The sequence below is a fragment of the Apteryx mantelli genome, chromosome 2 (genome assembly GCF_036417845.1).
Source record: "Apteryx mantelli isolate bAptMan1 chromosome 2, bAptMan1.hap1, whole genome shotgun sequence".
Taxonomy (NCBI): Eukaryota; Metazoa; Chordata; class Aves; order Apterygiformes; family Apterygidae; genus Apteryx; species Apteryx mantelli.
In genome coordinates this window covers 122,022,059-122,044,501 of record NC_089979.1, presented here as the reverse complement: position 1 = coordinate 122,044,501, position 22,443 = coordinate 122,022,059, and the positions used below count along the sequence as shown (strand labels likewise).

The 22,443-nt window shown below is 37.0% G+C and overlaps 1 protein-coding gene across 6 annotated transcripts in view; it reads right to left on the bottom strand.

Annotated features, from left to right (window-relative positions):
- Positions 1–202: 202 nt before the first annotated feature.
- Positions 203–22,443, bottom strand: part of CAPN7 (calpain 7) — a 35,068-nt gene continuing 12,827 nt past the window's right edge. For 3 of the 6 annotated variants that reach the window (XM_013950743.2, XM_067291416.1, XM_067291418.1), the window contains 15 exons: positions 22,218–22,344; positions 21,337–21,422; positions 20,144–20,237; positions 18,359–18,505; positions 16,860–16,966; positions 15,219–15,339; positions 14,809–14,953; positions 13,151–13,250; positions 11,360–11,495; positions 10,754–10,829; positions 8,255–8,400; positions 7,435–7,497; positions 5,673–5,803; positions 4,314–4,406; positions 203–4,232 (listed from right to left, as the gene is read on the bottom strand). In XM_013950743.2, the coding sequence (XP_013806197.1) occupies positions 4,088–4,232; positions 4,314–4,406; positions 5,673–5,803; positions 7,435–7,497; positions 8,255–8,400; positions 10,754–10,829; positions 11,360–11,495; positions 13,151–13,250; positions 14,809–14,953; positions 15,219–15,339; positions 16,860–16,966; positions 18,359–18,505; positions 20,144–20,237; positions 21,337–21,422; positions 22,218–22,344 (1,717 nt within the window). In that variant the 3' untranslated portion in view covers positions 203–4,087. Of the gene's footprint in view, positions 4,233–4,313; positions 4,407–4,819; positions 4,957–5,672; positions 5,804–7,434; positions 7,498–7,722; positions 7,826–8,254; positions 8,401–10,753; positions 10,830–11,359; positions 11,496–13,150; positions 13,251–14,808; positions 14,954–15,218; positions 15,340–16,859; positions 16,967–18,358; positions 18,506–20,143; positions 20,238–21,336; positions 21,423–22,217; positions 22,345–22,443 lie in introns of those variants that run through there. The other 3 variants (XM_067291415.1, XM_067291417.1, XR_010883457.1) reach the window with 3 other exon arrangements.

Below are 22,443 nucleotides of genomic sequence, written 5' to 3'. Positions count from 1 at the left end.
ACGCCCCGGTTCTGAGTTCAGCTCCCAGGAGGGTAAAACCATTGATCAGAAGTAGGAAAGGGTGTGGAAACCAAGGTACCTACCTTACCAATCTTGCAGAAGCACATAAAAGAATTTGTTACAGACTTCTTCCCTTGGCCAACCCAGCACTTAGCAGGTAAATTACACTTGGGCAAGCAAACAGGCAGAACTACATGTCTAATAAATTAAAGGAAAACTCATTTTATTTTGAACTTCCATAAAAGCCATAATGATAAATATAACAAACTTAAATGAACTTACATCACTTTGGAATATTGGAAAATGAGTAAGCTCTTTCCAGTTACTTTTCTGTTAGAATTCTTACATGTAACATGATGGTAGCTACCTTCATGGGTATAAAAATAAGCCTCTGATGTATTAAAGTGTATGTATGTGATCACTTCAGTTGTCCTGAAGTGAGAATGTACTATAAAGCAAATGTTAATCCAGGAATTCTACTGCTCTTTGGTATTATCACACCATTTAAATGTCCTTTTTTGACTAAACAATGAACACTGCTACTATATGTACACAAACTTAATTTGAAATAACTGGCTGTTCAGACACCTTATGGCATGGTCAGGTGCAGAATCGCTGTACAAAATAGGTACAGGAACTTGCATTGGAGAACTAGGACTGAATCTTAGGATCATGGGGCAGATGGGATAGAAGCTGTTGATACTATTCATCCACATACTAACTCTCAGCAAGTCTTTGAGAACTGATGGATTGGATTAACTAAGGACTAACCCCATGCCTTCCTAACAAAACAAAAAAACTGCAGGGGCAATCTTACCCTGAGCTATAGAACAGCAGCATATGGTGTCCTGCATGGAGCTTTAAGGTAGGGTTAAAAAAAAAAAAACACAGAAAAGGTTTGCAGTGCATAAATAAGGAGAATGTCAAAACTTCTGAAGAGGATATCTCCAGTTATCCCTCAGCACCAGTGATGCAGAGAAATGCAAAAATCCTTTCTTTGTAGTAGTCTTCCCTTAGTTAAGCAAAGAAATTGTAAATCCTCTTAAAGCCCCTGTAGCAGCTGGCTTTCATTTTGTCATTTATCCCCACCATTCTGCAGCTTAGATAGATGGTCAGAACTGTACAGAGGGTGACAAACAACAACTGAAGGGTGCAGTGTGCTTGCTGGTATATTCTGAGCGGCTTTGTATTTGAATTTTTAAAAGCTTGAATTGCACAGTTAGTTACAGGCAGAGAAGACTTAAGGCTTAAGAGTTACAGTCATCTAACTGGAAGCATGGTTATGTGACTTTGTAACAACCATCTGATCTCTTATTGTCCAGCTATTTCAATTTTTTTGCACACACACGCCTTATTCCTTTGTAAAAGTCTTGCTATGCAACATTTCAGGGCTTAATGCAGCATGTACTATTCTCTTGTCTTATGGATCAAAATCACTAAATGGTATAGGGCAAAGAAAAGCTCAACCTACACACTGGGTTGAGTGTATTGTAATTTAAGGGTCAGTTCACTCTCCAGTAATTTTTCTGGATTTGTGAAAAAATGATAGCAGTAGATATTTAGACAGAAAACAGTAAATTAAAACATAACTGCATATGTGAAAAAATTTTTTGTAAGAAAAATAGGCAAGAAAATTGTTTCAAAATTATTTTGTCACAGTCAGAAACTGCAGAGACTAGAATTTATAATAATATTTCCTATTCCTTTGTGCCTGAGTGTTCTCATTCCTATATATGCAGGGAAATGTGCAACAGTGGTTTTCTACCGGATTAGCTAGGCTGCAATATTTGATTAAGACTTGCTTTATAAAGGACATCATTGATCCTGAACTTAAATCCTTTACAGTTATGGGGATGATCCCAATTCACTGACTGTACTGTGTAAGAAGTGTTATTGTATCCTTGTGGAAACAGCCCTTCTCTGGCATTAGGAAAGCAAGTACATTCCTTGCTTTTCATTTCTTCTGCAAACAATACAGTATGTACTAAAAATACACTTGTGGTACAGTATGGAAGCTAAGTTTCATGCTTGTTTCATCTTCAAGTTAAATTACCAGCATAAGTTTTGGTACTTGGTTGTGTCCAACCATCTAAAAAAAAAAAAAACTTACTGCAGAGTAGAAACTAACTACAGAACAACAGCTTTTACTATAGACAAGTCTTACTAGCTCAATCTCAAACAGCAGAGGATGTGCAAGTACTTTGTTTTGAAAGCTGGCAGTGGTTGGCATCTGCCTTTTGTACTGTCAAAATACATGCAGTTTAGATGACATAACTACCTCTGTAACTAACTTTGCAGGTGTAAGATTGTATTGCCACTGGTTCAGCCTGAGCTAAAAACTTAACACACATTTATAGGAAAAGTGTTGTGAAGCAAATGAAACTAATTTTGTAGGAGAGAACAGTCCTTGAGGCAACTGACTCTACTTCCCGGCAAGCCTGCGCCCGTGCTGTTCCTGCGTTGCTTTGTTCCAACAATAATCAGAAACTTTCCTGTATAGAAGGTAAGTTGCACTGTGACAAACTTGTCCTGAACTTCCTAATCGAGATGGTCTTTGAGAGAACTACAGTCAAAAAAAGCACGCGTTTTCAATGTTCTTTTCAAGTTAGGCATTTGTCAAGCAGTTGCCTAATGAAGGAGATGTTGAAACAAAAGGGATCTTGTACTTTTGAGATGGGGCAGTAGCAGACTTCTATAGGAATAATTTTAGCACGCAACTTTCTAGTGCTCCTGTAGCATGTGCTCACTTCCCTAATTTCCAAATGGCACTTGTGCTCCAAAAATAAATTTAAACTACCTTTTTTTTCCTTGGGGAACTGCCAAACAAACTTGAATGACAAAGAACATCTTGCGGCTGTTTTAAAAACACCCTCTCTCCCAAACTGTCAGATACTGTGAAGTTACATGTCTGCCATTTGGTTGTTCAAAAACAAAAAATGTAGAAGAAAATGTAAATGTAATGTAATATAAAAGAAAAGGGTACCTTTTAAAAGAGATGGTCATGTGTCACTGGATTAGCAAGCACAGTACTTGCAGGTGTAGTTTATAGGGGAAGAGTTTTAGGCGATCCTTCCTATACAGGCTTAGCACTTACAAAAATGACAGGGATAAAATATTTCTTTGCTAGGACACTGATGGTGGTTAGTTCACTAACTCTTAGCATCAACAAATGAAACTAGTTCAGTAGACAGAGAATCTTATAGTGCACCTTTGGATGAAAGCCTTTCACACCTGCTCTGTGTGCTGGCGTATTATCCTGCCTGTGTTGTACTGCTGGTTAACTCTCCCTGATTTTAATGCTGATCTGTATCAACATACTTAAAGCTAGCAGGACAAAAGAGCTATAGAGTGCCTTGTGCTGTAAGATTATTATGTATTCAAATAATATAGGCATGAAATAACAGCTCTGAAACTACCTGTAATATGAGTGAAGCCAACAATTTTCTCTTAAAAATAGCTAAAGCTGGAACACTCCCCAAGTCCTCACATATGTACATAGCAGTAAAGCAAGAGGAGCCTATTATAGATAAGCTGAAGATGTTAGTGGCAGTCTGAAATACTACATGCTCAGCAATGGTAAAGTCACCATTTAAATGTGAGAACTGCTTCAATTCTGAAAACATTCAGGGGAGCAGCACAAATAGGTTTTTCTACTTTTTGGTCCTGAAACTGAATAAGCGCAATACACAAGAATACTTTTTTCTTACAGGTTTACTTTTAAGAATAAAATCTTAAACCCATATACCCTGTAGTTGAGGAGAAGAAAATTCCAATGTTAGTTTTTCTCTTAACTCACCAGGTTTTGATTTGAAGCGTGAAAAATTTGAATAAAGTAAGTCTTACTTGTTCATTTGAACATAAGCATTTTAGCATGTTCACAAACCTGTTGAACAGTGCTCACTCTAATACCGGAACAGCAAAAACCACAGGTAACTGTCTACTGCAATTAATTGACAAGTTGGTGGCTCCATGCTGTTGGCTATTACTTAGAGTGCAATTTTCTTTTAGGCATGTGGAGTCACCTGTTCTCAGGCTGTAACATAGATCTTAACTACCTCCTTAAACGGTAATGCACAGGTCTGTCTCCTCACTGAAGCTGTGATACTTTAAGAGGGGTAGCACTGTTAAAATCTAAGAAAAAGGGACCCTCTTGTTGAGGCAGGAAGGTGGTGGGGATGATGTTGTAAACTCCAGCAAGTATGTTCTCCACTTCCAAGTAGCAAAATCCACACCTACAATAAAAGAAACCACTGGTTAATTAAGATCTGAAATAATGAAATCTTAGAGGTCAGAAACAGTAAGTGAGCTATTACCTGTAGTCACCACTATTCTTTTTCTGAAAGCCAGAGGAACCAGGATCTCCTACTGTTGAGACCATGACAAGTTCAAAACCAACGCTGTATTGCCTACAAGTAAAGTGACAGGCTGTTACTTTAGTTATTTGGGTGGTCAGGATTATCATGAAGAGAGCGATTTATTAGAAGCTATGGAGTAGAACTGGAACGGATCTGAAAATTCTGTCACATTAGTGACAGAAATGCTAGTCAATCTTACTATGATATGAATACAGACTTTGGAGGAAGACTTAACATATTTCAGATTTTTAACTATATTACATGGGAATTCCCTGCTAGTTTTCTTCCTCTGCACCTAAGCATACCTCAAGTGGTTCAGCTAGTGGTGACATGTGCCAAATGGCAGAACACGGGGTGTGATCTGATCACTATCAGTGTTGGTGACCTCAGCAGAATTTCTCACATTGCACTATAAAACTTAAGAAAATTTTTCTATTAATTCTTAATATATGTAGCAGTCAGGCACCCTTGCCCCTGTCATTCAAGCAAATAAGAGCTCAAAATGCAGGAAATAAATACATACGAAAGAAATAGTGGAGCAGCAGAGCCACACCTTCATGAAAGTGCCTTTACTCATCCTCATTTCATGAGGAGAGGAGCTCTGTCAAAGAGGGGAGAGGATGGATAGAAGTGCTGCCATTTTGGGGGGCCTGTAATACAGCTTTACAAAAAGCAAGAAAAAGCCCAAAACCCAAACCAACAAAAAACCAAAAGAAAATCCCCCCACTTGACTGCATGTCAGGAGATGTTGCTATTCAGAGACTCTGTACACTGTTATTCTGAGGTAGGAATTTTGCAGGAGTTTGACCTGTATAGGATCCATGGAAGAAATCTCAGTAGTGGAGCTACCAGTTGTGAGAAAACACTTTCTCATGTCCTTTATGAGGTATCTTTAAGCACACTGAAACACTGTTTTGTGTGCAAAATCACATGAATGGGACTTTGAGAACTGTAAGCCTTAAGCTTAAGTTATATCTATTTTATATTCTGCTTTCTAAGTTTCCCCTCCAAAACTCAATCTTCCTGAGCCCTTTTTATAGCTGGGATGTAGTGGTTAATGCAGATATGCTCTATGATAGTAACAGCTGTGTGTCCTTGAACTATGAATATTCCTTGCAATTCAGGGGAGAAACTTTCAAAATAAAAGATACTCCATAGGGCTCTGACATCCAATTCTTCCTTCTGGTCTACCAATGGCAGAGTAAATGGCACTTGAGGATTTTCAAGGAGCTTCCTACCATCTCCTTGGAGGATACTAACAAAATTTATCCTTAGCACGTAATACCCTGTGTTGATGCATGCTTATTCTCTACAAACCTTGGTCCTCGCAGTTCAATTAGTAACGGCCCACTCTTGTCCAGCTGAAACTGATAAATGGGATTGTTTTTGTAGCTGTCTCTGAAATTTCCACATCCTCCAGCGCTGTGACCTTTCCATTGCCCATTAACCTAAAAGAAAAGTACAGAAAGCATTTTATACACTGAAGAAGATTTATATTGCTTATATGCACAGACAAAACAAGATTAGGCTCCTCTCACTTTAGTAATCCCTCCCAATTTTTAAGTGTGAGGTCAGAATGTTTAAGTATTCAGAAAGTTTCACTACAGTCTTACACCTACCTAGATCAAGGCCTTAGATCCTTTTTTAAAGTGAGAAATATAGATGCATTCAGTACATTTATATGTTTCTGACCATGAGAAATTACATGCAAGAAAGGACCTATATTACCATCTATTCCATGCCTACTGGACTACGCAGTTTTTTTTGTTCAAAGAGTGTTCTGTTGTGATGAATGAGAAACAACAGCAGTGCAGGGAGCACAATACTGGTGTTGTAACCCTTGCTTTTGCAAACACTTCTTCCAGCACTGTTCAGTCACCTGTACGCACGCTAAGAACCAGCATTCCAGGCACAACAAAGATATCCATAAGGACAGGTTCCAACAGGACAAATAAATACAAGAGAAAGAATGCTGCTCAGACTTTGTAAAACAGGCCATCTGTTTGCAAGTTCTTCCTGCTAGTCATTAAAATGAAAGGTTAGACTTGTATAACATGCCAGTCATTCACACAAAATTCTAGCCGAGATACACTCCTCATACATTACTTCCCCCGCCACCTCCCATACCAGACCAGCAGTGAGCAGAAATTTTTTCAGGGAATTAATTTCTTTACTCAGTGTTCAAAACCCTCAAAGATGACAAGTTTGGAAGCAAGCTGCACTACCCTGTGAGCTCTTGGCTATATTTACACTTCAGCTGAAGGTATAACTGCAGCTCATGTAGATAGCTGAAATACTAATAGCAGCTGGCCCCAAAACTGCCTGGGCCTCTGACTAAATTTCAGGCAAGTTTCTTGCCCTTGCCCCTGTTGCTGTACTCTCAAGGGGCATTTCTACATGAAATGAACCATGGAAATGTTGCCATGATACTATTTGACGGTATGAGTGCTTTGCCCAGTAACAACAGTCCATTGAGATGTCTTATACAAAATGTATGGCAGTAACATAATATGTTACTGCCAATCTAAGTGTTTGTCACAGTCTTGGTACTGGTGCCCCATAATATCAAGAATTTTCCCAAGAAAATCATGCATGTGTCTCAAGAGAAAACGAGCAATACTTGCAGGGTCTTTACTCTGCAGTTGTAGTGGCACAATCTGATCTTTGCAGAGTAGTTGCGTATTATGGCACAGGTTGTTACTCTAAAGGCCAGTCTATTCTCCAAAGGCTTTATGGTGTATCTGCATTGATACAGTTCTACCAATACCCTTTGCAGTGAAGATGAAGTTTACATACCAAATAGGATTCTTATGCCAATAAAAGTTAAGCCACCATCCTGAACAGAGTCAGCCAGCCCAAGAACTTTTATGTTGGTATGAATTAGGCTGGGCCTTATGCTAATTATGCTCAGATTGAGCATTCATTAAATTTGTTAGGCTTCATTTGCTGGAAGATGATCTAACCTGACATTTTTAGGCATTAGTATAAAAATATATTTAACAAGCTTGTACATCTCAAATCTGGAAAAGCCAAAACAGAATTATTATCCAGTGACCCATAAAAGAAAATGTTTCTTTACCCGTTTAGAAACTGTGTAAGGTGTAGGGATCTTGGAAAAGGTAAACTTGCACAAGGAATATACCTGTGTTGTAAAAAAAAGAAGCTGGTCACACATTCATCTTGCCCTTTTCATATGAAAACATGAAAAGTTAAACCTCTCCCCCCTTAAAACAAACCAACAAACAAAAAAACCAAACAGCATTGCATACACATCATTTTTAGAAACTTGCTCATTACATGCCCAAAACATCACCACAAAGGAAATGAGACTCTAAACTTGGTCTCCAAACACCTCTTTCCTTCTTACCCATCCTTTACCAGATGGCATCTTTGGTAAGGACATCTAAGATGGCATCGGGGGAGGAGAAGGAAGTGGTGGCTGATCAAAGTAGGTGGAGAAAAAATTCACCCTTGGAGTTGAGTATAAAAGATAGTAACTTAGAGAAATCAGAAAACTTTAAATCTAAATTGAGATCTAAAATAGGCTAACATTGTATACACAGAGAGCCAATGCTTTGCCTGTATGCAGACACCAAATTTTTATTCCAGGAAATAGAAGTATTTTTCAGCAGATCAGTTGTTTACAATTTTACGTCACACCTGTGTTGCAAAGTAGGGAAGATTAAAATTTCATTACTAAAAACATGGGCACTATGTTGTCCTAACTATAATTGAGAACATTATTAAGCACTTCATCAGCATTTCTGCTGCATCACTTCCTTCCTCCCCAAAATAACAATAGCAATGCAAAAGTATACTTATTCATCAAATTTACAAGGAAAGGTCATTTTCTCTTTAGTATAATTGTTTAAATGCATTATGAAATCAACAGTACATACCCTGATGGTGTAATGGATAGTGTTTTGTTTCTCATACTGGGACACCACTAAGGTAAACGTATGGGACCCTGGAGAGGTCAGCTTTATCTTGGTCAGATAATGGGGACTGTTGATCCGAATACCATCAATATATGGAGGAGGATCAGCTGAAAAAGAAAAGGATGAACACTTTTCCTCATCAAAAAATCCCCTGGCTCAGTAAATTCCTTAGTCATTTTATATCAGTGAATTTTGCCAGAAAAGTCAGATTGTTGATACTAAGGTTAGACTATAACCAGACTTGAGTGCTTCAGAAAGAATAGAGCATTAAAGATTTGCTCATAAAAAGGATCAAAAATCTTAAGAGCAACTATCATTTTCAGGAAAGGTACCTCACGCATCAAAGGATGAAAAAATCTGCACTAGAAAATACAGCTAAAATCCTATGTCTTGCAAGAACAGCTTATCCATCTCCCACCAATATCTCTATTCTAAGGAGACCTACTGTGATTCTTTAAATAAAATGTAAGGAAAAAGATAAGGAATCTTTGAGCACTCCTTAAAATTCTCCTGACAAGGAGTCTGTTACAGATACCCCTTCTCCACTGGCAAGACAGTTCAAGAATGCAGACTGCTAAAATCTTTGGCCACTTGGTAAAAACAACTTTAAAACATGTTAGTTTATTTAATCATCATCCACTCTCCCTAACACACACACACACACACACACACACACACACACACACACACACAAAGTCAAAATCCCTGTGATCATGACTCAGATGTAGTTGCATCCCAGTACCAGTGCAAATGCACTATTTATTATAAATATCCTAAATATTTGCTTTCACAATGATACTATGTAATTTGTTATTTGGCCTCTAATTGGTTCTTTCCAGACTTTTGATTTCAGTGAAGCAGGAACAAGCCTAGCCAATTACTTTGGTAGAGCCAGGATCAGGCCCTTTATGTTCTCCACAAGAAGAGAAGGATTAATATAAAACAATGAGAAGTTTAGGAATGGGAAATTCCAGTCTCAGTGCCAAAGGATTAAACAGCTTTGTTCTGATCTCGTTTTAACAGATAGTGAAAATAATATTGTAGCTTGACAAATCTATTTCCATGGATAAAGGTTTTAAACAAGTTTGAGTTGGTGGGATTAAAAGTTTATAAAAGAGTTTGGGTAGCAAGACAAAACACGAGTCATCCAGTTCTTGTTAACAGTCTTGCTGAAAGACTGTCTTTCAACCACAAATGAAACAGTTCCCTCCGCTGTACAATTTGTTTGGTTTGCTCACTTAAGAATGTTTTCAATAAAAACAAACATGTAAAAATAAGCACTGCTGTAGTACTAGTAACATCAGAAGCATGTCTTGGGCAGCAAGGAGAAGCAGTTGCTTTAGCAAGACTTTGCAAAAATAGACAGTGATTTACTCAGGTCTCAAAGGATGTTTTCTGCAGAAAGACAGCTTGGATTCTAATGGAATTTTTTTGCAGAGTTCACCGAACAAGACAACAGATGAACAACTCAGCCCTCACCAGCCGTTCCCATAGAAATATCTCGAATTCCACTCTCTGTTCAAAATAACTTTAAAAGGTACCCTCTAGTCTCTGACTGCTGTAGAAGGAGCTACCTTAAAAATTCAAGCACAGCACTAAAGAGGCTCCCTATTGGCAAAAGCAATAGGCCAAATCCTGCCTTTCCCAGGATGCATCTTCACTGGATGAATCCAAGGAATATTTGCCACACCAAGACCTCTAACTTGATCTAAAAACCAAATAAGATATTGGTAGTTCTATGTTTAAGTTGCAGTCTGAACTGTCCATTCAAGCTGGGCCTTACATCTATTTCCTAAGGTAAGACAAAAGCAACCTATGTCTCAGACCTGCTACCTGTCTTGAGATAAAACTTATGTAGCTTTTTTGCAGCTAAAACAAAGCTCCAAAAACCAACCCTCTTCTCAAGGCAAGTAGAATCTGACCTGTAATGACCAACAACCTCGCTTTAATAAAAGTTGGGCATCTCAATATTTTTCTTAAGCATTCCGTGCCTGAAGTTGAACACTTAAACACATTTCAAAGTAAATATTTCTTTTATGAGCTTGCATGATTACATTGATTATTTTCATCTACTGGAAGCTGCAAACCTTTAAGTAATTCCACAAATGTGGGGGATAATTGTTATTTGCTAATTAGAAGCACTATGTTACTTCCAAGTATCAACTATTGCCACTGCAAAAGAAACAGAACAACGCAGAAAATACTGTGCCAAAATAAGTGTCAGCAGGGCTACACAGATCTCTAAGCAGGGTTAAACCCTTCTATCTCTGCCGTGTACAGCTGCGCTTATTGCTTCAGCGTAGATTGTTCAAGGTGGTCAAAGAGGGCCAAATGACCATTTCAGAAGATTGTTCTTCTAAGAATGAGGACTCCCGTTTTAAAGCAACGCATGCCTCTTCTTCCCCACAAGTCTTCATTCATTTCTAAGCATCATCTTCCTGGCAATTAAGATGCACTAACCTGGATAGTAAACTTTTTTGCCATCAGTCTTGTATACAACCATTGTAATGAATTCCCGATTGTGTGCAAAGTCATCCTATAAAAAAAATGAATTAAGAAGAGTTATACACTTCTGTGGAATGTAACTAATGTATGATCAGAATCAAGTACATGTTCTATCATCCCCTTTTGACCGCCACATGGTATGATCTGGTATTTTTATTTATTGAGATACCTAATTTAATTCTTTAAAAAATGTCTGAAATAACTAGATTGCAACTAATTTCACTGAAAAGAGTTCAGGCCTCTGGACGGAGAGTTACTTCAGTACCATAACAAGCTTTATTTATTTATTTATTTTTAAACATAATGAACAGGTAGAAGCTGCAAGAGCCACATTCTACACATTCATGCACTATGAGTGGAATATAATGACCTCAGTCAATTTTTACTCTGGGTCTATTTCAACAAACTTGTAATCAGGTATTTGTACCTGCTGAATTTAAAAGAAATACAGGAAAATAGTAGTAGTAATATTCTAATAATATAGAGAGCTATATAGAAAGATTTACAGAAGATATTATAGAACTCATAATACAGAAAAAAATAAGAAAAAGAACATGGCACCTTATCAGTGATATGTCTGCTAAGCAGAACCCAGACTGCAGCACCACCTTGTGGACACTGGACCTCTAGCTTGTACTGAGGATTATTAGCCAGGCTGTAGGCATCCTTCACTGGACCTTGTTTTGCATCCCAAGTACTAGAAGTAATACAGATACTTTATTAGATGAGTAAGACATTATATTTGGAGTTAGATTTCAAAACATAAATTATAGGGAGCTATTTAACATCAGTAACAAAGTTATTGAAGGCTAATTTTCTCCTGTAATCTGCAACAGTGGCTACATAATACAGCAGTATAAGAAACATCTTACAATTCTGTTTTATAAATGACTTTGCTACCATACAAGTGTGATGATCAGAAATGCTAAATACAAACAGCCTGACTGTTTGGTACAGTGATTGCAACTACACAAAGCACAGCAAAAGCTGAACAACTCAAAGAGCCTGGGGCTAGCCAGTTATTGTCATGATTGCACATGCCAAATTTAATATGAAGGGAAAATACCCTATGCTTTTGTAACTGTAGGACTCCATATATAAGCTATGGTTAGTTCCAAAATCTAACCAAATTGTTTCCTCCAGTTCTTTATTCAGAGGATTTTTATTTAAAATTTAGTTTGTTTCATGTTTGGAAGGCTGCCTACATGAAGTGCTGAAAATTTTTGAGGTAATCTATTTCAAAATCTTTCAGCTGCTTCATGAACTGCCCAGACAAGGAAACTATGGTGTGAAAAAACAAAAGGTGTTGATGCTTGAATGTAAAGTTGGCACACTGGGAATAGAAGTGGATAAAGCTATTTATAAACCCCATTGACCTTCCCTCCCCACACTTTTCAGCTGAACAGCATGTGTGGAAGGCTGCATTATCAATCAAGTTTCAAATTATTGCCATCATTACACCACTGTTTATGTGATTGCCACCATGCTAGGCATTTCCCCACATAGAGGTATGATGATCACTAATAGCATAAGAGACAGACAAGCAGATGAGCTTTGAGGATAACATGCAGACATTACTTCATCTTACTACATCATGGCAGTCTATTTCAGAATTAGTTTGAACATGAAGATGGAAGGAGCCTTTACAGATGAAACTCAGCAGTTTTACTACGGATGAAGGAGCTTTTGATGAGCTAACATACACAGAAACAAGGTGGAAGCAGTGGCAGAGTACAGTACAGTGGAGCAGAGAAAGTGAGAAACCCTTGCTTTCAGAAAGAGGCACTCTCAAGATGAGGGACAAGACTGAATACAATGGATACAAGGTAGGAGATAAATGTCATGTTCTGAAAAACCCAATAGCCAAGGAAGATTAACTAACTCCATTTTTCATCAGTCATAGTTAATGTAAGTAAAATACTCTGACATCACTGACCACATCTTGCAAAGACAACATACATTGCACAAATGACTTGCAACTGCCCAGGAAAATGAATTCCAGATAAAAGCTGTGCCACTCAAGCACTGCCTGGTGACTGTTTAAACAAACATCAACTGTACAGAAGGCTGATTTCTATTCTGATGAAGAGACATAGGACTGATGTCAGAATTTGGCTACACAACCTTAGGTCCACAGCATTATCACAGAGGTCGCAGGAGTTTCAACAGCTTTACAGCAGTAGTCAAAAGCAAAGTTAGGACTGAGAATTTAAAAGTGTCAAGTCAGGTTCAAGGGAGCATAGTTAAGCCCAACCTCTTCAGCAGTAACTAGGAAGAGCGGAAGGAAGGAAACACACCACATCAAAACATTTAGTGATGTCTCAACACAAAAGTCTTTTCTATTGGACCAACCTGTGAATACACGTAGATTCTTTAAAAAGACTTGGGTTCCAGCTCAAATAAATAACATCGTAATACTGGCACAGGTCTTCCCAAGCAATCCAGAAAATTCCTACAAAGGAACTGCTATTATTGTTTGCTTACCAGACACCTTCACTTTATTCATTTTTCAAAAGCTTCTTTCCAGGCAAACTATACAGCTTATATAAATCCACATTTCTGTAAAATTTAGTAGTAGTGTCTGCATTGTCTACACTTCTAAATTTAAGCTTAACCCCAAAATAAACAAGTTAAACCAAGAGAAACCATTTAGTTAGCATCTTTTTTAGTTAGTATCTTTTTTTTAGTATTTAGTTAGTATCATTTAGTATGGCTCAAAGGCCAGAGAATTTCTGAAGCTGTTTGGGTATTTTGCATTCTCAAGTACTGAGTGGAAGGCATGAGAGAATCTGTTTTGTCCAAAAAGACATTATTAACTGATTCTGAGCTGCCTTCCCCTCTCCTAGGTTTCTGAAAAAAATTCAGACACAGTTAAATAGCTTTCCTCAATTCAACAACCTGCTTGAGTCTGCTATTCAACTGAAGGTCCATCAAATAGGGACCACAGCTGTCCAACACAACCAAATCTCTAATCAACATGCAAGCATATTTGCATACATTTCAAGGTACTTCATCCAGCACTCATGTGACTTGATTTGGCACATGGGATCTACTTTGTCTTTACAGCATTCTCATCTATTTGTTTTAATTCTCTATAGCCCACCTAATCACACTTCCAGCCAACAACAACGCCTGCAAAATTACTGGCTCCTGCTGAAATAAACTCTCAAAAGTTAACCGCATCATAACACAAGTCTCTGATACAGGCAGTTGCCCATCCTGTAGCACTAAGAAAATGCAGCTGCATTTAGGCAACAAGACCCGTACAATGTAAATCCAATCAGAAAAATTAACTGCCTTAAAATTGTTAAGGTAATTTTTTTTATAAATTTATGACTAGATTTTACAAACATGTAATTCCTTACTAAATGAACCACCAACTAAACAATGAGCTAATCTCTCTTTACTGTCACAAAGCTAAGGCTGCTATTTTTGCATTTAAATAAAAGTTTTCCTTACATATTTGCATTGGACTTACTATTGTCAAAGTAAGTGGCACCAAACAAAAGGACTCTCTTGACAAAGATAAACAGCAACTAGGATACCAGAAAAAGAACCAACATCTCAAATCTAAAATGCAGCTTCTGCAGAACCTGGAAACTGTTAGCAGTCTGACCTGCCACTAACAAACCCATGCAGCAAAAAAAAAAAATGTAGAAAAGTCTATTCACATATTAAAAAGCAGCATTACAAAGTATATTCTCAGCAGGTTATCTCTGCACTGAACCCTCCCCAAGATACTAAGATAGCAATGCGTAAGCTAAGAGGTAATTTCTGGCCACTGAATTTGAAATATATTAAATCATCCAGATTAGTTAAACCCAGTCAAACCTGTTAAACCAGTTAAAATATGACATGCTTCCTGAAGTTTTGGACTATTTAGTTTCTAGTATTTGTTTTACCCTCATCCTCCCCTCCTCCTGCTTAGAATTTTTTTTCCACTTTCCTGAAGAGATAAACAACAGAAATCTATATTATCTGAATACACAGTGATTTTTAAGCCTTATTACCATTGTCTATTTTCTGAGCTGTTCTGGGATCAAAGTTTAAGTATTTTTGTAGATCTGGGGTCCAATTTCTTGTGTCATTTTCGCTGTATCGTCCCTTCCAACGTAAATGGCTCCAAGGGTTTTTCAACTGAAGGAATCGAAGGCCCTAAATAAATGCAAAATAAAACTGCTGAACTCGTCAGGATAATTTTGTATTTATATGAATGTGACATATGGACCAATAGCTTAAGAAAACACAGCATTACTAAGCTTTCCGGAATTTCCCAATGAAGCCCAGATACAGTAAACCATATGAGTCATTAGAGAGAGAGGAGGAAAAAAAATGTATTTTTTATATCTATATCAGTAGATACCCATAGCACACAGATTTCAAATAGGCATTTGAAAACATCTTTTGTTTTACTTGATACCTTATATTCTCTTATATCCAAGACTGCATATGCATGGGTTGGAACTAAACCCCATTTTTCTCCTTCCTCTTCAGACATCACCCCTGTTGCTGTTGTAATAAGGACATCTCCTTTGTGAAATCTGTTCAAAAAGAGGCAAAAAAATAGCTTAATTAGGATTTTAGCACTTGTAAACTAACATTTACCAGACACTCTACTGGTGTGTTTTTACATTTCCCATTATGGAGATTCTGCTTTATAAAGACTGGAATATGATTTTTTTTGTAAGCAGAAATCACTCCTGAGAAAGCTTGAGAAAGTGGAATTATTTCCGTTCAGTATTGAAGTGTAGGCTTTAAGTGAAAAATGATTATTTTTCATTATACAGTAACAGCAGTGTTTGTCTTTCATTATACAATAAAAGCAGTGTTTGTCAAACCTGAAATTCAATCTGTCACCTATTAAAGATATGCTTTACAGATCTTCACTGATCACAAGTGTGGTTTCATCAACATTTAGCCGATCACATTATGTAAGAAAATTAATAATTCCACTACCCCCAATGATTTGGAGGGAGTTTGCCAAAACCCGAAGAATGAAAAGTACGTGCTTCTATACTCTTGTAGAGGTTTACACAAAGGTTTCATGTCCCTCAACAGAGGCCTACAGGGTCTCAATTGATAGTTCCAATGGCTTAAAACATTATAATAATAAATAAATAAATAAAAATCCATACTCAGGGACGCTAGACAGCTAGCAGAGTCACTGGACTGTGAACTGACCCATTTTCAGTCTAGCACAGACTAACATAACAGTGATGCTGTTATGACTAGATCCCATCCTAAGTGCAATCACTAACTACGATGACAGAATGTCTGAAAAGTCTGTAACAAACAACTGAGAATTCCTAAACTACTGAAGACAGCACTGCAGAAACATACAGTCATGCTCTTTCATCCTGAATGTAGGTGGCTTCAATCAATAGAATACCCCCTTCGATGTCCTTGAAATGAGAAACTGGTTGCACAAACCAGACCTAGTTCTGAAAGGAATCAAAGCACATGCTAGCTGAAATCTGTAAGTTACACTTGTATCTTTTACCATAAGTAGGATTGTTCTGGTAGATCTGAAAATCAGTACTGCAGTTTTGAGACTTTCTGTACTGCGCTTCTCCAGGCGATTTACTAACAGGGCATAGTTACCGAGACCTTGTGATACGATTAGAAATACCATACCCTATCTGCTTCCATGTCAGCAGTTCAATGCGAAAGCTCTGGGAAATGCTCTGCCTACATCTCCTCCTGCTTTTTACCGTATTTAACTTGTACACTGCTTCCAACCTGCTCTTCTCTGACTTCACATTCCATTTTCTTCATGAACTGGTAACTGAAGAAATGGGCTGTTTTTTTCTTCTTCAAAGGCAAGGAATAAAAGTTGTATCTCAAACAAAATTCCTCAAACCTTTCAATCTTTGATTCTATCAAAGTCACCAATACCTCCATTTTTTTCTTCCAGAAAGTCTACGGAGCAGCTATAAAGCAGAATCTGTGGTAGTACCACAAAGCTAGCAAGGGATCTATGGTGATTGTACTGCTTCTATATTGGTAACTCAGCTACTGCACAGCAAGCTTTTTGATTATGTAGGAAAGAACAAACTTCTACCTCTGATAAAGCATTCTGAAAGTATTATCTTTATTGAAAGCTTGATTGTCAGAGTGCATAGCAATCCTTTCAGGTATCCAACCAGTCAGTGCATGGAGATCGATATTCTGAAATGCAAGCATTCAATGAAATCATAACATATAACCCATCTATAAGCATATGATGCCTGTAAATAAATTATAAAAGTGCCTTCAAAGAAATCAAGCATATGCTTGAAAGTGAACTGACGAAGCAAACTAACGTACCGGAATTTCAGAGCTATGCATGCATAAGAAAAATAAGAAAATGATTAACCATGCTCAATTCTATGACGTGTGTTCTATTTATTTCTTTGATTCATGGACTTTTAAAGTATATTCTCAGAAGCACTACTTGAAACCTTGCTATTATATATGCATTTTTAAATAATTAAGTTTTACTTCTAAGGTTCAGGATATGGGTTCTTTATTCTGGCTTTAATCTCCCCATTTCATCTTCAGGAAATGTTACTTCCTCCCCCTTCTTTTCTTCTGTACTCTTCAAAGCAAAAGCAGAGACTATATATGCTTGAAGTGTCAGTAACCATTACCAGTAGGTGGGAACTTTGGGAATTACAAATACAATATAGCCAGTAAGTAATTCTTTGCTTATACAAGGAAGCCATAATAGTCAAAAGCAGAGGGGGCGGATGGGGTGGTGGTGAGAATTAAGTGGCACAAATCAAGCTGTTTTCTGGATAGCAAGTTAGAGGAGGACAGAGAGTACACCAAGCTATCTCGTCTCACCAGCTTCTCTCTTCTCCAAAAAAAAGTAGCCCAACACTGAGATAAACATACATGAAAATATATGCTATGATTACCTCTTATACAAGGCCATATTTGCCTTGATAATCATATTTCAGAAGGTGATTACCTAGAATACCTTCAGTGAATGTGATTATCAAGACACCATCTAGAACGCAAGGAGCATCAGGAAATCAAAAATATACTGTTACAATTTTAAAAAAGTTAGAATGAAAAAATCAGAAATACTTCCTAAGCAATGAATGAAAATTATACAGGCTACTCATTTCAGTAAACTAGGCCTTTTACAAGAATATTTTGCATGTCAGCCTAGCTGCACCATTATGATTTTTTCTTTAGTATCCATGTTATATGAACATATTTCATATGTATATAAATGAGTGGAACAATCTGATAAATAGTAACTTTCACAGACCCACATACCTGTTCCCACTATATACATGGAAGGACTAACAGATTAGTCTGTTCCTTTCCTAGTTGCCTCCCTCCTAATGAGCAAGAATTGCCTATTACTCTATTTTGATGGAATTTATCTGATCAAGCACAGCTAAGCACATACAAACACATTTGTAAAAAAACAAACAAACAAAAAAACCCAAAAAATCAATACTCATCTCCGCAAGCAATTTACTTAGACTTCACTAGAAATAAAGTTTTTTGATCTGAAATTATTTAAAAGGAATTTTTTGTGTCCGCTAGAAATAATCCAGTACTTACAGAATTTGATCCAGGAAAATCATATCCTCCCATTACCTTCATGTAAGCCTTTTCTATTAATGATACCCATAACTCATTTTTATTGTTAGAATAAGAGCAGAGAAGTTCTCCATTATGATCAACAGGTAACTGGTCATCTATGATAACCTGTGCAAAATAAAACACATGAAAATCATCATAAAGCTAATAATGTATTTTAAAAATATTTCAAAAAGATAATAAAACCAATATTTCATTAATATACAACATCTGAGACATAACCAGACCTGACCGTTTTTTCTCAGATGTGAATACCTCTCTCAATCCTGCAGTAGTTTGGCCTAGGGAACAAGGTAAATTCTATTGCCAGCTCTTTCACTGGTCACTGGGTGAGCTGTGATCAGCTGTCTCAATTTCCCTTACGTAAAATGGGGATAATGACAATAATTTCTTGTAAACAGCTTTAGCATCTATTGAAAGAGGTAGTCACAGAAAAGTTCAGTGTAATTACCAGCATTAAAAAAAGTAGAGAAAAGCCTAACAATATCCCTCACCTAATTAGGAAACAGAGCACAGACTGTGCTCTGTAGCCGGCAGAAAAATAAACGGTTATTTATCTAAAGGGAAATGAACTATATGTCACATCACTTTCATAATCTCTAGTTCCAGATTTAAATTTCTTCTCTCTGGAAAGGAAAAAAAAAAATCAAAGCAGCGATTGTGAAAGTATTAACATTTCTTCTTTAAATCAGGCAGAATATGCTCAACATTATTATGGATTGTTACTACAGTATTTGCAATGGTCCAAAATCATTTCGCAGAACAGGTGTTTCAGTTTCACATTGACATTTGTCTGTCACCAATACACACTACTAAGAAAGCACATTTTCTGTTCAAGTGCTACATATGGAAGGATGGATAATCCTATTCACACAAGAACAAATGGATGTTCAGCTTAATAACCTGTCTTGGACAGCAACCAATAGTAGATATTTCAGAAAGAGTATTAAGAGCAGGGCAAGCATATACTCTTTCAGATTGCAGAATTTTTCAACTCAAGGACTTCCTGAGCCAGAGATCATATCTTAGCATTTAATAGCCTTTGATGGCTTTTTTCCCCATGAATACAGCCACTCAGTTTTTGAAATCTCATAAGCCTTCGTCATCTGCAACAATGAGTTCAGTGAAGTATCATGTGAAGAAATACATTATTTATGCCCCTATTTGTTATACTGAGAAGAAAGTAAAGCTGTTCTTGAGTTTATGAAGCTCTATCATACCCCTTCAGACATCTCCTCTCCTTATTAAAAACATTTGGTCAATTTAGTCGTTCCTTTGTGGTCATTCCATATCTATGCTCTTCCTGAATGTCCCTCTCTGGACTTTTTCTAGTTCTATAGTTCTAGTTCCTCCTTTCTGAAATGGGGTAAAAAGGGAATTATTTGCACCCCAAATGAAGACGCACCACAAGTTTATACAGTGGTAAAGAGTTATCCCCTCTTCCCCCCCCCCCTTTTATTTTCTCCTGTATTAGTTTCATAATTCCTTTAAGCACTGTAAGGAAATGTTACGAGTTTAACATGAGCGAGTAAAGTTATTCCAGTGAATGTCTGCAGAAAAGATACCCACAGTCTGTTACATACTTCACAACCAGAATGAAACCCAAAAGGTGTAACAATTAAGAACCATTTTCTAACAAAAAAAAGATTCAAAGTTTTTGCTGGATAAGCATAGCTTCGTAGTGAAGCAGAGTGAAACATTAAAATATATAGCTTAAACAGTCTTAGTTTCCCCAAGACCATTTACCTTTCTAGGAACACCGTTGATATGAAGTTTCACCATGTATTTTCCACATGGATTATACTCTGGTTCACCTTTCTTATTCTGAGGGTAAATTATACTGTTGGGGAAAAAAAAATAAATAAATAAAAGAAGAGAAAGTTGTGACATAAATGACTTGGCTCTATGTACATACACAAAGACTGATATTAAGAGTTGGATTAACATGGTTTCTGGAATTTATAACTTCACAAAAAAAGAGATACTCAAATTTAGTAAAAATGTCAACGATGTTTAACTAAATTTTATTTTTCAGACCTTACTTTTGCTGCATTTCTCTACATAATAGAGTAACAGGAAGAACACAATTAACCTAACTCTTCCTCCAGCAGAAGCAAGGCAAGCACCTGTATCTTACTGTATTTGCACTACAGCTATAAAAATATAGTTTAATAGTATTTGTATGAATGATAAGTCAAAGATAAGACCAAGAAGGAGACAGTACAGAAGTCATCGCTCCCCCCGCTACCCCCCAAAAAACCCAAAACAATAAAACCCCAAAAGACCCATACCCACATCCACCTCTCAATAGTATGGGTTAAAACAAAAATTCCAGAAACATTTGCACACTGGTCTTGCAATGGGCTCCTTGCAGTCTGTCAAACCCATGCTAAACTTATCCCAGGACTCTAGTTAAGTGGAACTGTGATAGTGTTGTTAACATTAATTGTACAACAAGATACATGATGGATCATCTGTTGCACCGCAGCTGGCATAGCAATGTAGGAAAACAGGTCTATAAAATGCTGTAAGTAAAATTTCTATTAAGAAAGCAAAAAAGTAAACAAAACCCTCCAAAATATTTATTCTCCCTAAAAGCATATCTACAGTTAGACTCCAAGTCTGCATTACACATCTACATAAAGTTGTCTTCACTTTCATGTGCTAAAGCCACATGAATCTCAGACAGGGGAAGAGGAAAACAAATGCTCAGTTATTTTTACTGACCTGTCCAACGATATAGCTGTAGAATCTCAGCTAAAATTAATGAAAGCTGAAAATACTAATCCCAATATTTTCACTTTGACTTGATTAGAAATACTGTGTGTGACCATGAGTAAGTTTAACAGATATCAGTTTAAACATCACCCTCATAAAATATACTTCAAAAATGTGGCAGTATTAAGACTGACAAAATCTTAGAAAGGACAGCTATTTACCTTGTAATCAATTTTTTGCTGTATCTTCTTTCATATGCTGCACTGATAGCTAGTGATGCCACAAAAGAACAATCTGACACTATTGTCTGCAAATAAAAGAAAATGGCGAGGACATTTACTAATATTTAGATACTGAAAGACAAATGCGTTGTGTGAGAAGGGAAGCAAAGTTGTCATTTAGTAGTTCCCTTCAAAAGGGAAGGAATTTGACCCAAGAGAAGCAAAGTTACTACTAAAGAGGCAGGAAAAGTATGCTTGCTCAACACTAGGGCCTAACAGAGCAAGGCAGAATTAAAAGATTTACTAAAGACAAGCAGAAACAAGTGCAGATACCTCACCTCATCATCCACATACACTTAACCCCACCTTCCCAAACACATTGTGTAACATAAGCCAGATGCAAATGGCAGAATCTGTTGCTGATTTCAGAATAACTTGGTCCATTATGCAACTTAGCATTAAACAAGATGTTTCCACTGTTTTTAATGGGCCACTCCACTTCCTGTCAACTAAAAAGTTAAAAATCTTGCCCAGCACTTTCTGCATGCAATAAATTAAGTAAAGAATTTACCACAGGGTATGCCTTGCCATTTTTGATGCTAACTTTACCACTGCTTTTGAAAAAAAGGGATTTTTGCTGGAATTCATATTTTGATTTTCATTTCTACTGTTAACATGTCTGTTGTCATGACTATAAAATACATGGAATCTAGGGAGGTATTGTTTACTGATTTTATTTATTTATTCTTAAGAGGGTCAAGAAAAGCTCTCTCACACTTGGGGGTTCCTTTTTGAACAAGTATTCCTTTTCACCTTTAGAGGGTCCCATATTCTCTGCAACAAACTCAAACAGCACACGCTTCTCTTTAGGAACAACTTACCTGCTTTATGCTGAAACTTGATACAGTATAAATCATCGTAGGGTTATTTGTTAGATCATCTGGTCGCACCCACTTGGCAAATATTGCTTTCTGTTTGGGGGATAATGGTAACTTGCCACATTTATCACTAGATTTAAAAAAGGAGAAGCAGCAATAAATCCACAGCAGTTCAGAAAAAACTTCTCATGGTACATCTTATATAACTGATACATAGTAGAAACATATG